This window comes from Candoia aspera, chromosome 6 (assembly GCF_035149785.1).
Source record: "Candoia aspera isolate rCanAsp1 chromosome 6, rCanAsp1.hap2, whole genome shotgun sequence".
Lineage (NCBI taxonomy): Eukaryota > Metazoa > Chordata > Lepidosauria > Squamata > Boidae > Candoia > Candoia aspera.
In genome coordinates, this window is record NC_086158.1 from 3,466,433 (window position 1) to 3,488,179 (window position 21,747).

The window sequence follows — 21,747 nt, forward strand, 5'->3', positions numbered from 1 at the left end:
TCCCTTAAGTTAAAAATGCAACTGCCTCCCTTGATCTTCTTCCCCAAAGGTCATTGTCCTGGTGGGTATTAATCAACTTATGGGGGGGCCTACTTTAAGGCCAGAATGACATGTGAAAATGGGGTTTCCAATCAGGTTTTCCTTTTCAGGGCAGATTCTTGTATCTGGGAAGGTACTATCAGAGGAGACTTAGTGGATCCAAGGGCCAGCATAGAAACTAATTGATTAAAAAAAAACTCTGAAATTGCAGCCTGATCTTGGACTGGTCAAGTCCCCTTCCTTCCTTTCTTCCTCCCAAAGAGGATCTCCTGGTTCCCTCCATTCCTCACCAATGCGAGTAAATAGAGGCTTGGGAGCCCTTTTTTTTTGAGATGTTCCTAAGGACCATTATATGAGCATGATGCAGATCCAGGAAGTTGTTGACATTTTTTCTTCAGAGTCAATGTGGCACAGGGACAAACAGGCAGGATGCATCACTCCTTTTCTTACGTTGTGGTCCCGATTTAAATTACTAGGAAAGCTGCTAGTAACCCATGAGCACATTTTTTTTAATAGCTGATGAAATTAGCCCTCACTCCTACTCCGCTGCTTCAGTTAAAATTTGGAGACTTAACTGCTCCTTCAAAATAAAAGACTTGGATGCCCACCTTGGGGGATGAACTATTTGGGATGCTCCCCCAGATCTTACCAGGTGATGTCACTGTTGAGTTGAGTGTCAGTGTCACTCCAGCCAAGTTCAGAGAGGTTTGAAAATGAAATGTGGCATTTTACGGTCCTGGGTTTCACAGGTTGATAGAATCATAGTGCCAGGAAAGAAAACCGAAAAGTTTGGTCTTCCTTATCCTTTCTCAAAAGAAGCTTCACCAGCCCCTTCCGGTGACGCCGCTGAACTGGAATTGTGACACAACAGCCACTAGTGAAGAGCGAGGTTTAATAAAAATTCAGCATATCAGAGCAAAGAGTTCCAACCAATTAGGAATAGAACTACTATACCAATGAAATGGGAGGGAGAGACTTCTTTTAGACCCCAGATATGGTGTACATTCTGAATGAGTGTAAACTGAAACCTATTTGTTAAATTAGCCTTCTAAATCAAAATGTATTAGAAGCCAGAAGGATTATAGGATTTATCCAAATTATATTAAGACACCTTCAACATAGGGAAGGGGTTCTCTCTTGCCTTCTTTCAGGACAATTCTTTGATTTCATAGTCTAAAATTAATGGTATTTGAGATTTCAGAAGTAGAAACAATAATTAATCGGTGAACTCTCCAGAAATACGACACCTTAGTCTGGATCTGGCCTCATCTTGCTGTCCAAGGCTTTTTCCATGCAAAATGGGAACCAACCATTGAAATACAGTATAATAGCCTGGTCCGTGACCAAATAAAAATTGATTTGATAATGTAAGCTAGCATAGTTTACATCCTCGTAGTGTTTTACAAATTCTAGTATTACTTATGTCCTTTTATAGTTATGTGCCCTAGTTATTTACAGTATTTAGATTATTCACTGTAAAATTCATTGTAATTTTATAGGATTCCTTTGCTTTTTCATACCTGCACTCTGTAATTTTACCTTAATAATTTCATCTTTACCTTATTTTATGCTATCAATATGACTTTTTATTTTTACTTCTGTTTTAGCATAATTGTTACGTTATTAGTTGCTGGGCTCTGAGCGAAATAAAATTGATCGACAGCCACTTTACCCTAATAGCCGGATTTCAGGAAATAGCCCCCTACCCCCTGCTATTCCAAACAAATGGGTAACAGCTACTTCGAAGGTCTTTCACTGGTGTGACTTGAGCATCTCCAGCTTTGTTATTTTCCTCCCTTGTCAGTGGAAAGAGCTGGGGTTTGTTATTTCTGCAACCCCTCAAATCATGTTCATGGTTCCAGTCGTTTTTAAAGGGGAAAAGGGTCCAACTTCCCTCTGTTTCCATTTGTTCCTTTCCTGCAGATCACCCCGGAGGACCTGCAGAGTGTCTGCGTGCGTTTGTTCAGCAATCAGATGAAGCACAGCGTAGCACATAGCATAGACTTCACAAGGCCCGGAACTGTAAGTATAAGCCGGCATCCGTCGCAGGACCCCACCTGTGCTGCATTTCCATGCAGCGGTATGTGTAGGGTGCATTTTGGCAGGATGCTCCCCCCCACAGAGACATTTCTAATGGCTTCAGTGACGTCAAGCAAGGAACTTTTGAACATTTATCTCGCAGTAAACCCGCAGCTTCGTACGAAGTCCGAACACGCAGACTCTGGCTTTTATCTAGTTTCCTTACATCATACAGTGCAATAGGGGGGTTCGTTGTTCAGGGTCATTCTCTGAGTGAGCTGGGCGGGGAATAATTTTTATTTTTATTAATTAATTAATTACACTCAGAGATCAAGATTGCAAAGAGGTGACCTGGCCAAGGCCATCTATTTTAGGTTTATGACTCTTTTGTTTATCTGGTGGAAATAGAGGTGTATATATGTAAACGTGGAGAGGGCAGTGTCTTTTGTGATTTTGAGTAGCTCCAGAATTCCTAAGAATTTAATCAGTAATTTGGATTCAGTGTACCAGAAGTTTTATCTTAAATAACTCTGGGGCGGAAGGGACACCTGGTCGCCTGAGGGAGGCATAAAACGGAAGAGCTGAGTCCAGCCTTTGGCTTCTACAGCGGCTGTCTGAGGGGACACGGGCTTGGCAGTACCCTGTTGGTCGTGTTCCTCGGGCAGAGTTTCAGAGACAAAGCCGTCAAATGAAAAATGTTCAGGGCATGAATTGAAGACTAGAGATGTGCTGTAGCTTAAACGTCAAAGGTTTTTTAAAAAGCAGCTCAGGTTTTTTCAAAATAATTTTTTGCCCAACGTTTTTAAAATCTTTTCAGAAGTTCTGCTGGATGACAGAGTGGTTGGGTACGTGTATGCGCAGTTTAAGAGAGCAAATTATGAGCGAAGACGGCAAAATAATTTTTCCATCTTCTCCGACTGTTGGAGGCAGAATATTTATTTATTCATCAGGTTACTGCATTTTTTATGCGGCCATGTTTCCCAGCAACTTAGAATTAAGATCGGCATACTGTGTGTTACAACAACTCAGTAAATCGACACCGTGTATCAGCCAATAAACTCATATAATATATCAGTGATACGTTTAAACTAACGGGGCTAATATAAATAGGTATCTAATTACTTCTCGGAGAATGTTATTTTGAAAGTTTTCCTGAACTTAGGAGCGGAGGTCCCCTCGGTTTCTGGTAGGAGCTTGTTCCTAAGGGTGGGCACTGCCACAGGGAAACACTCCTCTCTTGCTCTCCCTGAATCCCGGGCAGGGAGGGAACTGCACCTGGGACAAACGCTATGGATGGAGAGGATCCATCTGAAATAGATGTTCTGCGGCATCTGAGCCCCAGGCAGCACGGTAGGTCAGTACCAGCACTAGGCATTGGACCTGGGAGTCTACTGGAAGGTGTTATAAGTGAGCCGTGGCTCTTACCCACTAACAGGTGGGCTGCCGCAATTTGTACCAACTGCAGCTTCCAGTGTACGGCGTATTGCAAAAGCCTCACAGTTACTCCTGCCTTACTCACCTTTCGACTGCAATGTGCATCATATGGGGCTGTCCCTGAAGCACATTTGGAAGCTACAGCTGGTCCCGAATGCAGCGGCCCAAGTAGTTACGGGCATCCCTCGTTGTATCCAGATACCACTGCTGCTTTGAGCGTTGCCCTGGTTACTGACTGACTTCCAGGTGTAATTCAAGGTGCTGATTACCATCCTGAAAGCCCGCATGGTTCAGGGCGTGGGTACCTGCAGGCGGTTTCTCCCAGTGGCTCTGCTCGCCCCAAAAGGTCCAATAAGAAAGGCTCTTTCTGCATCCCGTCACTCAGGGAGTGTTCCCCGTAGGGGCTGTGGAAGCATGCCTTCTCTGTCGCTGTCCCCCTCCTTTGGAACAGCATCCCCTCCAGATGTTCAAATGGCCCTTTGGCATTTAGAGAGTCTAAGGTCTTGGCTAGTTAAACAAGCCCTGAGAGGCTGAACGAGTTATTTGTCCCTCTGCTAATGGAAATGGTTTTAAGCGGGGTGGGGGGCATCCTAAAGAGAAGGACCCTGATGGAGAAAGGAGAGATCCATTACCAAAGGAACAAGAAGCAAAACACAGCGTAAACCCAAAACGAGAAGGGGTGCATAAATGTCTCAGACAGATCCCCCCCTTCACCTGAGTATAAGAAAGAGCGGAGATAAAACATAATCAGGCTCTGGTTCAGACCAGTGACAGACAAGATTCTGTTACTGTAGTCCATCTTCATAAAAGTAGCTTTAGACTTCTGTGGGGTTGTTTCTGGGTCTGGTCTATGTTCTGGGGCTGACTGGGGGAGGAGGGGAAGGATATCATGGCCAGTGTCATTGAATGCTGGTGGAAAAGGAGAAGCCCTTTCCCCATCCAGGGCCTGGCACAGGTCATCTAACAGCATGCCCAATGTGTTCTCGATCCCACAGTGACTGAAAAGGGTCCAGATAATCCACTTCCTCTGGAGGGCTTTGCAGCTGGAACTCAACCACTTTCCATGCAAGCTTCCCCAGAAAGGGAAAATTAGACACTGAACAACAACTATCTAACACAGCTGGATCAAGGGAGGGCCTCTTCCAGAGGGGGTGGGCCACCTTCTCTCCCAACGAGGCACTGACCACCTGCCTTACCCAGCCAGGCACCTACCTTGCCAGGCCCCCCCAAAAAGCCAAGCAGGACAAGGGTCTAGCTAAGTGTCTCTAGTGGAACGTGAGGGTGACCTTGGAAGATGGGGGGAGGCAGGAGATGCCGCTGAGGGAACGATCAGGTAAAAGAGAACGGAGTCCCCAGCAGAGTAGTGGCCAATGCAAGAAATTTAGGAAGGGCCTGCCCTAATTGCTCAGGCGGTAAATAAGGAAGGCGGGAGAACTGTACTTTCAGACCTGCAAGATTCTGTTAATGTAGCCTTACAATAAAGTAGACTTAGCTCCTCTCCTGGTGTTTCCTGTCTGGCCTACCTGGGAGGGCTGACAGTTTCTCATACTCGGCAACTTTTAAGATGTGGGGACTTCAACTCCCAGAATTCCCCAGCCAGTGCTGGCTGGGGAATTCTGGGAGTTGGAAGTCCACACATCTGAAAGTTGCTAAGGTTGAGAAACACTGATCTAGCTCATATGCCGCTCAACACCGTATCCAAGATCCCCAGGATGGAATGAATTTCAGATCAAATCACAAGATGTCCCGTCCATTATCTGCACAGACCCTGAACATGCAGAGTCAAGACTTGAGTGAATTTGGGCAGTTTTCTCACATCGCTCAAAACCCTCACAGCAGCCTATGGGAGATCTTGCCAAGCCCGAGTCCCAAAAAGGAAATAAGTCACTTGAACAGAGTGGCTGGGGCACAGCCTGTCAACACAGGAAGAGTGAAATAAGTGAAGTGCTTTTTATTGCCACAGTAGGCTCAGAGGTGTTCAGGCAAGTTCACTTCCATTCGTTGTCCACCATCGTTCTAGGCATCTGCTTCCCCTTCCCGAGGCCCTCAATAAATCAAGGGTCAGGATCTGCAAGCAATGGGAGGCTGCTTGAGAGCAACCTGGTCGGGTACTGTGGTCCAGATAGGAGGCAGATGCTTGGTAGAATTGTCTGTCAGATTGCTGGGAAATTTCCCAAGGGAATGCTGGCATCCATTTGGACTCATAAAGCATCTGGGGCAGAACACTTTAATAGGTCGCCTTGCCCTACGGAGTTCTGGATTGCAGTGAGCCACAGGCGCAGCAGGGAGTGGGCCGACCACAGCAGCCACTCCCTGTAACATCCTCCGTCTTCAAGTTCCACATGAAGATCTAGTTCTGGGGTGCGGCCACTTAAGTGTATGTGGGTCAAGTCAAAGAGACCATGAATTCCTGGGCTCTTCCAGAGCCCCGCCCCAAGGCCTAGAACTGTCTTTCTCAACCTTGGCAACTTGAAGAGGTGTGGACTTCAGCTCCCAGAATTCCCCAGCCAGCATGGCTGGCTGGGGAATTCTGGGAGCTGAAGTCCACACCTCTTCAAGTTGCCAAGGTTGAGAAACACTGGCCTAGAAGGTGAATCCCCCACGCTGCGAGCTGGGAAGAGTCCATCAGCAGCCCAGCAGTGAACTTCAGGGAGCCAGAAAATGACTCTGCCAGGCCGCCATGACTGATTTTCTTGCCTGAATTTTTAAGTATTCATTGTTATTAATACTGTGGCTTTTTGCATAAGCATGCCCTATATATCCGTGTGTGCATACGGTACGCAGAGATGTATTTGCAAAATGAAAAACAAAAACCAGAAAAAGACAGTGGTGGTGATGTTGTGATAAAGATCACACAGAATTAAAGATCAAGATAAAGCTTTAAAAAAATTTAAAAGAGGGAATAATGTACATGTAGACACATGCGTATGAATTGCGTGAAATATTTATATATGTGAGCTTGAGAAATGCAGACATTTAAACATCCATAGGTAATGTTTCTGTCCAAAGCAACAATTGTACAGGCATAGATAATCTGTCAGGAAAAGCATTATTGGTATAACCTATAAATTTGACTAAATGTTGCCATTCATTATAAGTAGGTCGTCCTGTTAATTGTTCACCCAGAGTAATTTCCCCCATTCTTAAATATATTTGATTCTACAAAAGTTGTACTTTCGTTTTTCCGTGTTTGGTTTGCCGGGTGGGTGGGTGGGTGGGTGGGTGCTGTGGTGTGAGTGACCCCTTAAAAATGCCGCCCCCTTTTCCAGGTTCCAGAGGAGCCATATGGTCCCAGGAAAACGCAGGTTGGCGTGGAGGAGGAGGCCGTGGGCCATTGACACATGGCTGCGCATTGTCTACTTCTGAACAAGTTAACCCTTGTTGTTAACTATCAGAAGAGCAATCAAATGTCCCAGTGTAAACTCAGCTCACATAGATGTTAAACTTGCAGAGATCCTCAACTTACCTTGAGTCTTTCCTTGATTTTAAGTGATAACCTCAAAGGCTTTGTTAGACTATGCCCTGTGTGTGTGTAAGTACATTTTTTCACACTCACTTGATCTGTAGTGCGCTTGTTGGTGTGGAAGAGTCTTCTGAAACATGGCCATGGTTGGGAAAGGCTGCTGTAGAGCCAGTGTCAACCAGCAGGAAAAAGTGGAGCAAGCAAGCACATTTTCTAATTCATGGGTCTGAAAGCAAGGAGGCCATGCTTGGTGGCAGTCTCAGAAAAGCAGGGTAAGCGTGCTCCCCCCTGGGGGGATAAGGAAACCTGCTGCTTTTTTTCCCCTGGCTTCTAAGGGTGTCTCTTACAAAGTTTTGCTTGTGTCTAGAAAGCTGCTGAAGCCTCTTTATATTCCAGGCTGCTCTTTTTAAAAGCAACCAGGCTTTTGGCTTTATCTCAGGATCTGGGCTTTTGGACTTTTATGAACTGGCCAGAAACAGAAACCTCCTTTGGCTAGGCCACGTCATTGTCTGGGGCTCAGACGCCGACACTTCAGCTTTGGATGCATCTGCCAGACGGCCCTTGACCGATTAGAACCGCAGGTTTGTCTGTCTCCTGGGATCGCTCATCTTGCAACACCGAGGTTAAGGTGTGGGACTAAGAACAGAGAAAGTTAGATTGGACTCCTCACCCAGCCATAAAAACCCGTGGGTGATCTTGGGCCACAAGGTTCCTGTGGGAGAAACTGGAGAAGGGTATCCTATGTACGTGCCTTGAGTCTGTATCAATAAACAAGGTAATGCAATGCTTCCCCCTTTAGTTATCTCAGCGGCTGTTAGAGCATCGTGGTCTAAAGTTCCTGGCCCATCCGTTCGTTCATGTATCATTAGGTGGTCCTTCCAGAAGTTACGAGCTAAGGTCTCTTGATGAGGGTAGGCCAGCATAAAATATTAAAAATAACTCTGTATCCAGATAACTTCTTGTCTCGGCTTTTTTGCAAAGCGGTCTAAGCATTCTCTTTCCAAGAGCACTTCGAGACCGTAATTCTGAGCAAGCATTTCCTGAACTCTTGACTCATCTTGAATTTTTAAATTTATTGTCATCTCATTAATTCGTGATCTGATCTGAAGCAGCCACTGACAGTAAAGTATGACATAAAGCATCTTAGATGAACAGAGCTGAGAATTTTTTTCTCCCCCTTTACTCAGCAGCTACTTGCCTTACTAGAACTCAGAAGTGTTTGAAGCTGTTTCGGCCTGCAGGGGTTGAATCCTTAGAATTTGAGCATAAACCCAGGATGAGTTTCTATGTTCTGCCACGGGTATCTGTGGCTAGTTCTGGCATGTCGCTGCAGTGATGCCGACTGTGACACCGATGAGTGTCGTTCACTTGCAGGAAATGGTGACTGGTTTTGGAGTTTATTGGTGGCTAGGTTGAGGAAATGCTCCTTGACGTTCACTAGGACTAGGACCTTGATGTTTTATAATGAAAAAGCCAATTCTGAAGCTTTGTGAAGCCGAAGAGGTGTCATGTAAGATAAAAGCATCATTGGTGTGGAAAAGGTGGCTAAGGTAAGTTGCTTTTTCTTTCTGCTTTTCATGCCAACTCATACAATCCACTGCTTTGCTGGATGGCCACAGGTGAGTGATGCAAAGCAAGAATCTCACACAGTCTGGCAGGAAGCTGATAGCTGCTTAACATGCTTTGCGCATGAAACTGTTATAGGAATGAACTCCCGATGAAATGCAGTCCCAACCATGTGTGCCAGTCAGCGGTAATGGGAAAGGGAGCTAGGTGGGGCTATTCACCTTGGCTTGTAACATTTTGGCAGAGTTCTTAATTAGCAGAGGCACTCAGTACGTGGTTGACTCTTGGCAGGCCCTTGTTGTCCCTTGGCCTACAAACCATCCTCAGTGAGGAGAAAACCAAGGCAGTGCATTTAACAGAGCAGATGCAGAGCGGCCTGATCCCACCGGCTGTGGCCCTAATCCTGATCCTGTCCCTGAAGATCCCAGCTCTGAACCAGGAAGAGTTCCATCCAAGAAGCCTACAGGAACACTGTCACCTTGGTGTACAGAGAGAGCTGGGGATAAAGTAGTGTGCAGCTCTACTGGGAAAGATTTGGCACACAGCTTTGGATAGCCTTGGATAGCTAGCTCAGGCTGGGGACTTCTGTATGAAAGGGTCCACTGAGTGCAGTGGAGTGTTGGAGTAACTTGGTGTGACAGCCTAACATTGTGTTATTTATACCTTCCTTTAAACTGTGAAGGCGGAAACTTTAATCCCAATAATACAAATTATCTTGCCTTTCAACCTTGGTTGCCAGGAGGAACATTGTGTAATTGAACTTGGACTGGAAAGAGACAGCAGCTCTGTTTTAAGAAGTCACTGGCAGTGCTGCCTTAGAGTCTTGACCTTCTTGCTACTTGACTCTAGTCTGAGTAGCCAGAAACAGTGAGAGGCAAAGTCTTAGTTCTAATCAGGTTTCAGTTTGAGATAAGCAATGTTCTGTTTAATTTATGATTAATGATTATGGTGCTGATGGTGGTAATGATCATGATGATCATGATGATTATGTTACCTAGTTGGGTAATAAAACATCTGCAAGCGAACAACCATGTTCAGAGAACACCAAGGACTCCATGTATTGTTTAATTGTTGGTCAAAGTTCAGTTGGCAAACCCAGTAGCATTATTGGGTCCAAGCAAATGTTATGTGTGCTGGTGTTCCAGCAACTGGAAGTTCTTAGGTAGAACACTTTATGTGGAAAGCTCCCCTCTTCCACCCAAACACCACTGGCGCTGGTCAGTTAATTAATGAAAAAAAAAACCCTCTGTGAGTGGATCTCCTGTGCTCATCTGAGGTCCAAAGCACTTCTTCCAAATCATTCTCCAAGCGTGTGTGTCCCTAGTACCCGGTGTGAGGATGCGGAACAATCTTGGAAGTCTGGGTGATTTCCTCGGAGGAAGGACAAGATGCAATGGCAATAACACCTGCTAAGGTTGCCCAAGCAGCAGTCCTGCCTTGCTGCGCCCTTTCAGATATTGTTTTGGTTCAGCGTACTTTGTTTTCACAGCTGAGGAAGCCCATATAACAGGTGCCATGATCTTGGCACTTCATTTTTTTTAATGGTAGATTTCTCATAAAGAGCAGTTTAATCTAAACACATCACTCTGAGCTGTCTTCCTCTCTATCTTAAATTTAATAGAAATGCATGCAGTGTCATTGCAGTGGGTTGCCAATTCCTAACTGAAGCTTAAATAGCAAGTTTCTTGCTTATTTCTAGTTGGTGGCTTCTTGTATCTGTTGTGGCACAACACTTTGCTGATTTGTTTAACAGTCTGCCCTTTGACCTTTAAGCATCCCACCGTGTTCCGTTCTGGTAGGCAGCGTATGCCTGGAGGTTGGCTGGTTTAAAGTCCCTGCCTTTCCCTCTGCATGTCCTTCACCAGTGGCCTTTGAGCATGTGCATAGTGGGAGGCTCTTAATGCATCAAAAGGCTGGGTCCCTGTTGTTTCAGTGTACCTTCTCCACCCCCCATCCCCTCCAGTCTTGCAGAAAAACAAGGCCACCGCGTGCATATGGTCTCTCTGCCCTCTGCAGCCATCCATTCATCCAGTCGTCGTACTGGTGCCAGCTGGGTATGGTCAGGCAATGGCGAGGCTGACCAAGTTAACAAAAGGGACCTGGGACCTTGAGCTGGAAAGCAAAGGGGTTTATGTTAGGTTCATGGATTGTAGCCAGACAACTAGCTGAGAAGTGTCTGTACCAAAAGCAAGAGAAAGGCAAAAGAGCTTTCTTCACGTTGGATCAGGCTTTGATAAACGGATGGCTGTCGATAAGAGCCTCTCTCCTTCCTTACCCTGTTTGGGGTGAAGGAGTGGGATGTTGACAGCTAGGCAAGCAGCCGTACTGCTTCAGACTTCGGCAGCAGCCTGTTCCTGAACATGGTCCTTGTTGCCTGTGGCGTGAAGGCCACATGTCACCAGCTGGCTGGGATGTAGTTGGGGCTGGGCCATGCGTGAGGAGGACAGGGGTGTCCTCCTTGATCACTCTGCAGGGCAGAGGAGAGGAGAGGTGTTAGAGAAGAAGTCTGGCCCCGATCTCTCCCTTCACGGGCAACAGCCCACCTGGGTGGACTCTCCTTGGACACGGGTAGATCGTCCCCATTTTGTAAAGGGCCTTAAGAAGGCTTTGCTGTCTCAAGTTTTCACAAGTTACTCTGCTCCCTCTGTTTCTTACTCTGGAAGAAAAAGGCTAGAAAATGGGCATTTGTCATCATTTGCATGTTTTGTTTGGTTTTTAAAAGAGGTGGTATGCGACTTTCCTAATGTATGCTTTTGGGAACCACAGCGACTCCTGAGAGGCACCTTTTTGCAGTGCAGCTACCTCTAATTGAGGCTTTTCTATATACAGCTGTTCCAGCGCTCTCACGCCCTGTGCAGACGGGAGAAGGGCATGAAGAAGACCAGCAAGCGCCATTTGCGGGTGTCTGTGCTGCAGCGGCATCCATTTTGACAGCTTGTGTCCTGGGTTTCTTTTGCAGCCCTGCCTTGGAGCTTGTCGGTTACCTATGGAAGCCTCCATGGACCTTTACCTTCTGGAAGTGCCCTGGGAAGGAGGTTGCCCTTTCTCCGTAATTTTCTCTGCAGTTTTGGCTTTATGTAGCCCATCTAGGCAACCTGCTTTGCTCTAGTGTATAATCCACTCCAATCAACATACTGGTGGTCGATGGTGATTAAGAGACATCCCCTCCTTTCCATCCCATAAAGATGACGGTTTAATGTCTGTTAAGTCACCTGTTTCTTATCAGTCACCCTTTTCTCCAACCCCACTTTATCAGTGCACAAGAAATAATTGCTAGAGTGCTTAAATATTTGAACTCTTTGTACATGGATCTTTTCAGTGTTGTTTTCTCTTCTTAACCAAGTTTTCATTTTTTAAAACATTATTTTGTATGTTATGTTTTATTTGTGGTTTTTCTCTTAACTTTTTTTTTCTCAATCTCTTTTATTGAATGTGTGCCTGTTTAAAGGAATATGGCTGTATGAGCCCCTGTGAGGATGAATATGTAAGTTCCCACATCTTTTTTTTTTATCTTTTCACATTTCCCTATGCAACCTCTCCTGTCTTCTGATCTGCTATGTTTGTGGTAGAGCATGTTTGTATGGCAAACTCGATTCATTCGAATGGTTGCATGGAAAAGTTTAATTAAATTAAAAACAAACAATAAACAATAAACAAGTACGAGTCAGATTAAGCTTCTGTATGGTACTTTATGTATTTATTTCTAAATATTTCCTGTGTTCTAACAGGAAAGTTTAACACAAAAGTCTCTTCTAGAGCATGACCTGTCACTCAGATGATTTTAGATACATATATTAGAATTATTTCGTCTATTCAGCTAACTGGGTAGGTTTTTTTCCTCATTGGAAAGATGTTTGTTTGTTTGCTGGAATTTTTATGTTGTTCCATTTCTGCATGCTCCAAGGGGTATAAAATCACCCAGAAAATTAAAACAATATACAACTGAACTGTATAATCTTAAAAACAATAACAACCCATTCATTAGGGGCAGGTGGGATCTCAGTACTCTCTCAAAGGCCCTTGTCTTTGTAGTTCTGTAAAAGCCTGGCAGGGTGGTGGTCCAGATGTATGAGGGTAGGCTGTTCCAGAGAAGCGGGGCCACTACAGAGATATGCTCCCCTAAACACCCAGGCAAAACAATCCTTGATGATGGCTGGGATATTTGGGATACCCCATAGGTAATGGCAGAAAAGGCAAATGGAAAACAAATCAGGAATTGGCTAAACGAGCCACAATTCTTTGCTGATCTTCAGGAATGAGTGGGTTGTTCCACAGATCATGATTTAAACTAATTTTAGCTTAGTTCTACGTGCAAAGGCTGCTGCTTTATACATTTTTGGTATTTGACTTACATTATTTCAATTGCTTCTGCTTCTCTAGGTTCAATAGAAGGATATATACTGTATTTGCCTATTCCATTCTTGTTAAGATTTCATGGAGGACCCACTACTGGGAATACATCAGGACTTCCCTGGGATAGTTTTATTTCCCAATCATATTTGAGTGCTTAGTGAGATTTACAGTATGTTCTCATTTCAATGAAAGTATGAATGCTTCTGTAGAGGGAACAGTTTCTCTCTTCCCCCAAATAAATACATGGTTAGAATGCCCTCGCAGACACAGCTTCCTCTCTGGCCCTTAAGATTGTGAGGTTCGGATTCCTAAAAAAGGATGGGAAATGGAAAAAATCAAAGCAACTGCATCCAGGATTAGCTGTAGGATGCAGATGAGCCACAAGCAGAATACTTAGCATGGTATTTTCTGGCAAACGGTCTATTATGTGAAAATAGTTAGCAGCAGAACTAATTAGAGATGTTAGGTGTTAATTCTGTGGCCTGATGTAAATGGATAAAAATAAGCAGCCCACAGGACCTGTACTTTGTTTGAGAAGAATAAGCTGGCTGGCCTCTCAGCGTGAGGTGGAAATTTCTTGATTGGGATGTGGGTGGTTCCTGGGTGATACCTCCCTTTCAGTTCAGAGGCTGCCATCAGTCATCACTACCCAGCCCAAGTGTGGTTTAAGTAGGATTTCAAAGCCTAAAGTCACCTTCTAGATGTGAAAGGACAGTTTGGAAATTGCACTCCCAAACTCCCATCCATTTGGAAGGCTCGAGGTTAGCAAAGGCTGGCTTGAATGGGTCACTGGTCCTGACGAAGCCTACGAATCATCAGTATCTCTGTTCCTGCCATAATGCATTCCCTTTCATTTCTTTCTCCGTTATATTTATAAGCCTGCTGGCACAGTCTGTCCTGACTTGTAAAATGTTTTCCAGCACTTTGTTCTAAGTTCTGTTAGAAAGAATGTGTGATCAGCTCTACCATTTTGCCAACACTAGCCAAAGGGATCTTTACCACCCAGGTTTGCCCACTGCTTCTCTGCAGTGAATCAAACTTTGGCCCTTCTGTATTGTTTTCCAACAAGTCTTCAGCAGGAATGACCGGTCAGCCTAGGCCTCAGGGTTATCGGTAGGATGTCAGAAAAGTCGAGATAGTGGCCACAACAGCGCAATCAGATTGCAATAAACATAAGACACAGGCAGAGCTTTGACTGCACCTTTGTGGCCGCCATCTCGCCTTTTTTGACCACATCCTGTGGGCCCCCCTGTTGAACCTGCATCTTCTCTGGCTCAGAGGGGTGGTGGTTGCACAACCTTGAATAATTTCATGCCAGATTCCCCATAACCACTGCATTCTTTAGTACGAGAGAATTTTTGTTGTTCATTCGTTTAGTCGCTTCCGACTCTTCGTGACTTCATGGACCAGCCCACGCCAGAGCTTCCTGTCGGTCGTCAACACCCCCAGCTCCCCCAGGGACGAGTCCATCACCTCTAGAATATCATCCATCCATCTTGCCCTTGGTCGGCCCCTCTTCCTTTTGCCTTCCACTCTCCCTAGCATCAGCATCTTCTCCAGGGTGTCCTGTCTTCTCATTATGTGGCCAAAGTATTTCAGTTTTGCCTTTAGTATCATTCCCTCAAGTGAGCAGTCTGGCTTTATTTCCTGGAGGATGGACTGGTTTGATCTTCTGGCAGTCCAAGGCACTCTCAGAATTTTCCTCCAACACCACAGTTCAAAAGCATCGATCTTCCTTCGCTCAGCCTTCCTTATGGTCCAGCTCTCGCAGCCATATGTTACTACAGGGAACACCATTGCTTTAACTATGCGGGCCTTTGTTGTCAGTGTGATGTCTCTGCTCTTGACTATTTTATCGAGATTTGTCATTGCTCTTCTCCCAAGGATTAAGCGTCTTCTGATTTCCTGACTGCAGTCAGCATCTGCAGTAATCTTTGCACCTAGGAATACAAAGTCTTTCACTGCTTCTACATTTTCTCCCTCTATTTGCCAGTTATCAATCAAGCTGGTTGCCATAATCTTGGTTTTTTTGAGGTTTAGCTGCAAGCCAGCTTTTGCACTTTCTTCTTTCACCTTCATCATAAGGCTCCTCAGTTCCTCTTCGCTTTCAGCCATCAAAGTGGTATCATCTGCATATCTGAGATTGTTAATGTTTCTTCCAGAGATTTTAACTCCAGCCTTGGATTCCTCAAGGCCAGCTTGTCGCATGATGTGTTCTGCATACAAGTTGAATAGGTAGGGTGAGAGGATACAGCCCTGCCGTACTCCTTTCCCAATCTTAAACCAGTCCGTTGTTCCGTGGTCTGTTCTTACTGTTGCTACTTGGTCGTTATACAGATTCTTCAGGAGGCATACAAGATGACTTGGTATCCCCATACCGCTAAGAACTTGCCACAATTTGTTATGGTCCACACAGTCAAAGGCTTTAGAATAGTCAATAAAACAGAAATAGATGTTTTTCTGAAACTCCCTGGCTTTTTCCATTATCCAGCGGATATTGGCAATTTGGTCTCTAGTTCCTCTGCCTTTTCTAAACCCAGCTTGTACATCTGGCAATTCTCGCTCCATGAATTGCTGAAGTCTACCTTGCAGGATCTTGAGCATTACCTTACTGGCATGTGAAATGAGTGCCACTGTTCGATAGTTTGAACATTCTTTAGTGTTTCCCTTTTTTGGTATGGGGATATAAGTTGATTTTTTCCAATCTGATGGCCATTCTTGTGTTTTCCAAATTTGCTGGCATATAGCATGCATTACCTTGAGAGAATTTTGGCTTGCTGCAATTGTGGCATAAACCGACAAGAAGGACGTCTCACCTTTTAAAAATATTGCCATCGTCTTCCTTCTTCCTTTGCAAAGTATACAGGTAATCCTCACTTAACAACCATTCATTTAGCAACAGTTTGGACTTACAATTGTGCTGGAAAAAAACAACTTATGACTGGTCCTCACACTTGTGACTGTTGCAGTGTTACCCCCCATCACGTGATCATGATTTGGCAACCAATTCACATTTATGACTGTAGCAGTGTCACGTGATCACCGTTTTTGACCTTCCTGGCTGGCTTCTGGCAAGCAAAATCAATGGGGAACCAGGTGATTTGTTTAATGACTACGTGGTTCACTTAACGCTGCAGTGATTCACTTAATGACTTCTGCAGGAAAGGTCGTAAAATTGGGTTGGATTCGCTTAATGACCACTTCCCTTCGCAACCGAAATTCCGGTCCCAGTTGTGGTCATTAAATGGGGACTACCTGTACCATAGCATGTGTCACTGAGTGCAGTGCAGAGTTTCTGGAGAATTTTGGAACACTGTTTTAAAAACCAGTAAGACCAACAAATTGATCTTACTTGAGCAGTGAAGTAGAACTGCATGGGGCTTTTTATTTTCTTCAGTTTTTTCCCTCTCCCTCCCTACTGGGTTGGTGAGTTCAGCTGTATTGCATGGTACAGAGGTCTGATCTCTGATGGAAGCGTGCATGTCTTCCACTTAGTGCATCAAGGAATCTAGCAAGAGCACAGGAAGTTGGCTTCTACAAGCTGTGCTACTCACCCCTCCATCCTGGAATCCTGCACACGATGTCCAAGACATCCCTTTCCCAGTAAACCCATAAGGAAGGGCCCTCTATCCTAGTTTCCTCCTTGGTTGTGAAGGAGGTCACCGCAATCGTTTGAGTGGCTCCTGTGAACTACATAGTTGGAACAGGGCTACTGAAAAATAAGTACCTAAAAAGGATGGTCAACGCCTTTGAAAAGGGACCCAGGGGGTAAGAAGGGTTGAAACGCATTCCGCAGGGCAGAACCAGGTTCTTTAACCATGATTTGTTCCCCAAGCCAAAATGACCTGTATTTCAGCACTAAGGGCAGGATTCGTATATTACATTACCTAGAAAGCAAGCAAAACCCCACCCCTTTATGGCTTAATTTTACGAGATGGTGCAAACAAGTGTTGTAAAGTCACGCTGGGTGTCTGTTGAATGAACAGGGTGAGGGTGCCTCCGTGAAATCAAGGGCTGCAGTTAGTGCAAAATACCCAGGGAAATGGATGAAAATGAGTGACAGATAAATGGATTTAGATAGAACACAATATATCTGGAATCCATTCCTTCCATGAATGGTAGGCATTGTGCCGCAGGGCTTTTAATTGGCTATTATGTATCATCATGTATTGATGGAAGCCTCCTATGAAATGGCTTTCTGTGCCAGTGTACACTTTTCCATTTGTGAGAAAGATGCTCTTGTGTTACATAGGATAGCTTTGTGAAGCCCCGGGTGTTTGGATGGTATGCGGAAGGGAGTAATGCAATCTTTCCTTTGACATTCCCTGCCTTTGTCCTCTCAGCCTTTCCCAGCCAAATGGCTCATAATGGGCACTGATTATAGAATCTCCATGAAAGGACCCGCCTGACAGGAGAAGGCAGTTGTGGACCAGAAAGGAGGTTTAAATCCTGGGAATTCAGTGGCCCCCACCAGCCTCTCTGAAGCGGGCCACGGGAAAACCTGCCTTGTGTCCTCCTTCAAGGAAGTTGGGGCAGAGTCTCGTCACTGAGATGGAGCAAAGATTGGAAGTGGGGAGTTTGTTAATGCTTTTGATGGTCTCCTAAATCGAGAGTGGAGAAAACTACACCCCACCAGGCAGAAGTGGCTTCAGGAATTTAACCACCCACTCTTCTAATAAAAAGGTTTTTAAGAAGGTGTCAGCCCTCCCATCACAGAAGGGGAGCAAGTATGGAAGGGTGGAGCCAGCGCTTGCTCACTTGGTGCAGGGATATGTGCATGGGCCTGTCCTCCTATCACTGTTGCGCGTGCGCACACACACACACACACACCGTGTGGCCCAGCCGGTGGACACTGTGTAAAACCCTTTACCCCAGCTCACTAGGTTTTCAAAAAAGACTCCATTAAAGTAAATAAATGGGAAGCTGGCATATTGCAAAAACCAGCTGCCCATTGGATTGTTTTGCTTAAAAGAATATATTTTAAAAAGAATATATATTTAATCCAGCCACCTCTGTTCACAAGACTGCATCTGGATCTCCCTTGGATCTCACAGGTAGTCTTAAAAATGAAATTTCTGGGTGACTCCAGCATTTAGAGAGCATTCTGGGAGTGTACAGTGAAAAGCAGGTGTTTATCGGTGGCAGCTCTCTCACTGCAGCCGTTTGATAGAAGCGAGCCCTTGTAAGATTTTTATGGTGCTCCCAGTTGGTTTTTCTGGATGCATATCATCTGTTTGTTTATCTTATTTTCTGAGTTTTTTTATTAGGAGAGCACCCAGAGTCATTTGGAGCCAGGCGTTCTTTAACTTTGTGTAAATTAATAAAAATTTTAAAATGCATGTGACGCACCGCAATTGTATATATGCTGTCAGCAATAAAAGATTTAACTGTCTGAAATTGGAAAGCATACAAGCAGATCAGTGGAATGGTATACCGAAATCAACACCTGGTCAAGGTCTGTCTCTTAAGAAATGCCCTTAACCTGTTTTTTTATCTATCTTTATTTTATTTTCAGTCTTGCATCTCCATCCAGTTTGTTACATTACTCCATTTGCCCCGAGTTCTCGCGCCCACTCTCAAAATTTGCACCTCATCCACAGCATCCGTACTGTGTTCTTCACCTAAAAACGCTGCCAAAATGGCTTGTGGAGGCTGAGTCTGCAGAGCATATTAGGCTGAAATGCCATTGGCTAAACTGAACCTCAGTGTGCTTGTGTAAACCCAGTTAATTGAATTAATTCAGTAAACCATGACTTAGCAGGTGGGATGAACCGCGTAGTGGAACTTCTTCCGTAGCTCTGAAAGGCCAGTCAGATTTCTAACCTCCTGGCCTTCAATATGTCAATTCAGTCCTTGAGGCTGCAACGTATTTGGAAGATGCCAATTTACCAGCCCAAAATTCTTCAAATTGAAGCCCAAGTATCTGGAGGGTGCCTGTGTTAGGAAGTGCCGTCCCATGCTAAGGAACGATCATTCTTAATAAATGTCTTAATCCTTTGCGGGGAAGAAAGTTGATACAGGCTAGGTAAAGTGGGCTTTCCTTAAATATACTGAATATTTCTCTCCTTCAAACAACAGGCTTCAACAATGTTAAGAGCGTCATTAGTCCCTGCGTAAGTTCTTGTATTTTCTATTTGTTGTTATTTGTCACATTTATAAAGGTGGGTAGTTTGTGAAGAGGTAAGCAACAGGCCAAAACAGATAGTGGAGTTGGGCTCATGGCTGGAATAAGAAGCTCTTGTTCAGTCTTCTTGCAAGTGAACCTACTTCATGAACGATGGCAAGTGGCCATGGGAGTGGCTGTGTATCTTAAGGAAGCATGCCCTGTCTTTCAGCCAAGTCATTCCTAAAAAGCCCCTTCCCAGATCTTGCACCATCTACACCACTCAGTTCCCCAAGGTGGTCTGATTGATGGGTGGGGACGGAGCAGGTTCTTCGGGTTCACTGCCTGTTCAAGAGTTGTGGTTTTGTCTGTCCAGGGATGGACTCCTGCCCCCTCCCTGGTCAAGGCATGGAGCTAGGCTGTCCGCTCCTTCCACAAAGCTTGGGTTCCCCCCAGACTCTAGGCTAGCGTAGAGTTCCAGTGGAGCCTGGACGGGTGCGGAATCCCTGAGCGTGACCGCAGAGGATCACGCAGGGCTACAGGCCTGATGCTTGCTGCTCCAGGCCCAGCTTTTCAATCCCGCCAGGCTCAGATTCTTCTTCTGTAAATGGCATCGCTTCGTAGGATTACAGGAGCCGGTTGCATTTTTCACGAGAGCTTTGTTGTGCAGGAAAGTGCAGGAAGTGCCGCTCTTGCCATCTTTGGATTATGAGAAGCTAAAGAAAGACCTGGTCGATGGGAGTGATCGCCTGAAAGCTTTCTTGCTCCAGGCCTTGCGCTGGGTAAGTGAGCTGAAGAGCCCCTTGAATGTGTGTCACGTGGGGTGTCCCCTCGCGCTAAACAAAGCGTGATTTGGAGATGACTTCAGTTCTCCCGCCCAACTGGTCTCTTCCAAATTCTCTTAATTCAACATTTTTCTCAGTTTTCTCAGTCTCTCTGGATTGCCTCATTCCTTTTGGCATGGCAGATTGAGGGGTAACTCCCTGTTAGGGAATCATGGAAGAGGTATGAATTCCATTGGGAAGGTCTTTGGGAAACTGAAAGGGAAGGCTGGTGGATTGGGAATTTGGAGTGGCTTTTCATGCCCAGGTGCTATTTTGAAAAGACGTTGAACTGAGAGCAGAGGTACATTATTGCTATGCTTGAGTAATGTATTGTCCTTCATTGGTTGGATTCACACATTGCATCATCAAGCCATGGTTTGCTTAACCAGGGCTTGCTAATTGTGCCACAATTGGTTGGGTTCATACATAAACCATGTTTTTGTGTACAGTGGTTGAATTCACCCAGCAGGCCCAACCACAACCAAGGAAACCACATTATCACGTAGGACAATGTGCAAATATAACCATGGTTTGTGCCAGGTGGGAAAGAATAGAGAAATCGAGTCAGCGGATGGGCTGTGCACTTTCGCAAAATGGTCCTAAGGCACAGACTGCATTTGAACAAGCCTCTCCTTTTGGGTGGGGGTGGAGAAATTGGACAGAAAGTTGTATTTCTCTGCTCGCATGCTGAGTTCAAAGGCCAGCTTCTGCACGCGTATGATATGAATTCAGGATGCAACCATTCTGACTGACAATTTGCTAGCTTCTGTGGGGACATCGTTAGTCCTTAGGTTCTTCCCAATAGTAAGGAATTATTATGCAGGATAGTATTTTAGCCAGGAAAGAGAGAAGAAATTTGTTTTGTTTATTTTTCAAATGTTATCACCACCCATCTCCCCCGAAAAATCATGTTAGCGTCTTGCTGTGGTTGGATCCAAGTTGCTTTGTGGTTTATAACTCAGCCCTTGTGGCATACGCAGCTGGCCATGGCTTCTTGTGCCTTAATGATTTAATTTTCAAAAACACGTCTCTCTCTTGCAGCGTTTAACAACATCTCACCCCGGTGAGCAGCGGGACACCGTTCTGCAGGCTTATATCAACAACGATCTGTTGGATTGCTACAGTAATGCCCAGGTTAGCAGTGGGAGATCTCTACCCAGATCAGAGGCTGAGCACACCATTTGGCTTCCTTGTTACAAGACTTCCAACAACAGGGTGGGAAGGAGCTAGGTTCAAGGCTTGCCATTTTAGTGACAGTTTGCAGTCAAGAGATGACATATTTGTGTAATACCTAATTGAGGTGGGTTTTTTTCTTCTCTTTTTTGTGGGTCCTCTGTCTTCCGTTTCGAGCACGTGCATGTGCTGATCTCAGGGCTCCGAAAGGGTCCCATCTGGGATCCAGCTGGTGTGCTTTATTCCTCCTGTTATTTTTGCAGGCGGAAAATACTTTTCGAGGGGAGCTGTAGTGTTTCCAGCTTTGTCCTCTTGCTCTGATTCTGCAGCCCGTGGGGATGCGCTGCGTCCCTACTTGGCTGCCCTCCCCAGCTGTTGGGCTCAGTCCTCCGTTCGCAAGACTGCCATCTCGCTTCTCCTCTACCCTGACAGAGATGTCCACGTCTTGCTCATAGAACATCCAGCATCCTTGTTCATGTGTGCATATTCTTTATCACCGATGTTCCACTGCTTCCCCAAGGGGATTAAACTTTTGTCCATGGAGCTTCCTGGGCCCAGGTATTCATAATTTATCTGAGTATCAGATACTGAATTTAACTTCCACGGAGGAGACGGGAACAGTCTCTTGGAAATCGTCTGTGAGATTAATCGTGCTACACTAAGGAACGGCAGTCGCGTGAGCTGCTTCCTCCCATCCAGGCCCTCACAGCCTCCAGGTCCTGGGACCATACCTCAGAAACATCACTTGGACAGCCAGGGGGTTGAAATGTACA

General features: G+C 45.3%; 1 protein-coding gene across 1 annotated transcript in view; it reads left to right on the forward strand.

Annotated features, from left to right (window-relative positions):
• ARMC9 (armadillo repeat containing 9) overlaps positions 1–21,747 on the forward strand; it is a 90,682-nt gene that overhangs the window by 26,442 nt on the left and 42,493 nt on the right. Inside the window, exons 9-13 of the mRNA XM_063306302.1 lie at positions 1,963–2,061; positions 11,970–12,005; positions 18,953–18,987; positions 19,648–19,759; positions 20,843–20,935. Of these exons, the coding sequence (XP_063162372.1) occupies positions 1,963–2,061; positions 11,970–12,005; positions 18,953–18,987; positions 19,648–19,759; positions 20,843–20,935 (375 nt within the window). The remainder of the gene's footprint in view (positions 1–1,962; positions 2,062–11,969; positions 12,006–18,952; positions 18,988–19,647; positions 19,760–20,842; positions 20,936–21,747) is intronic.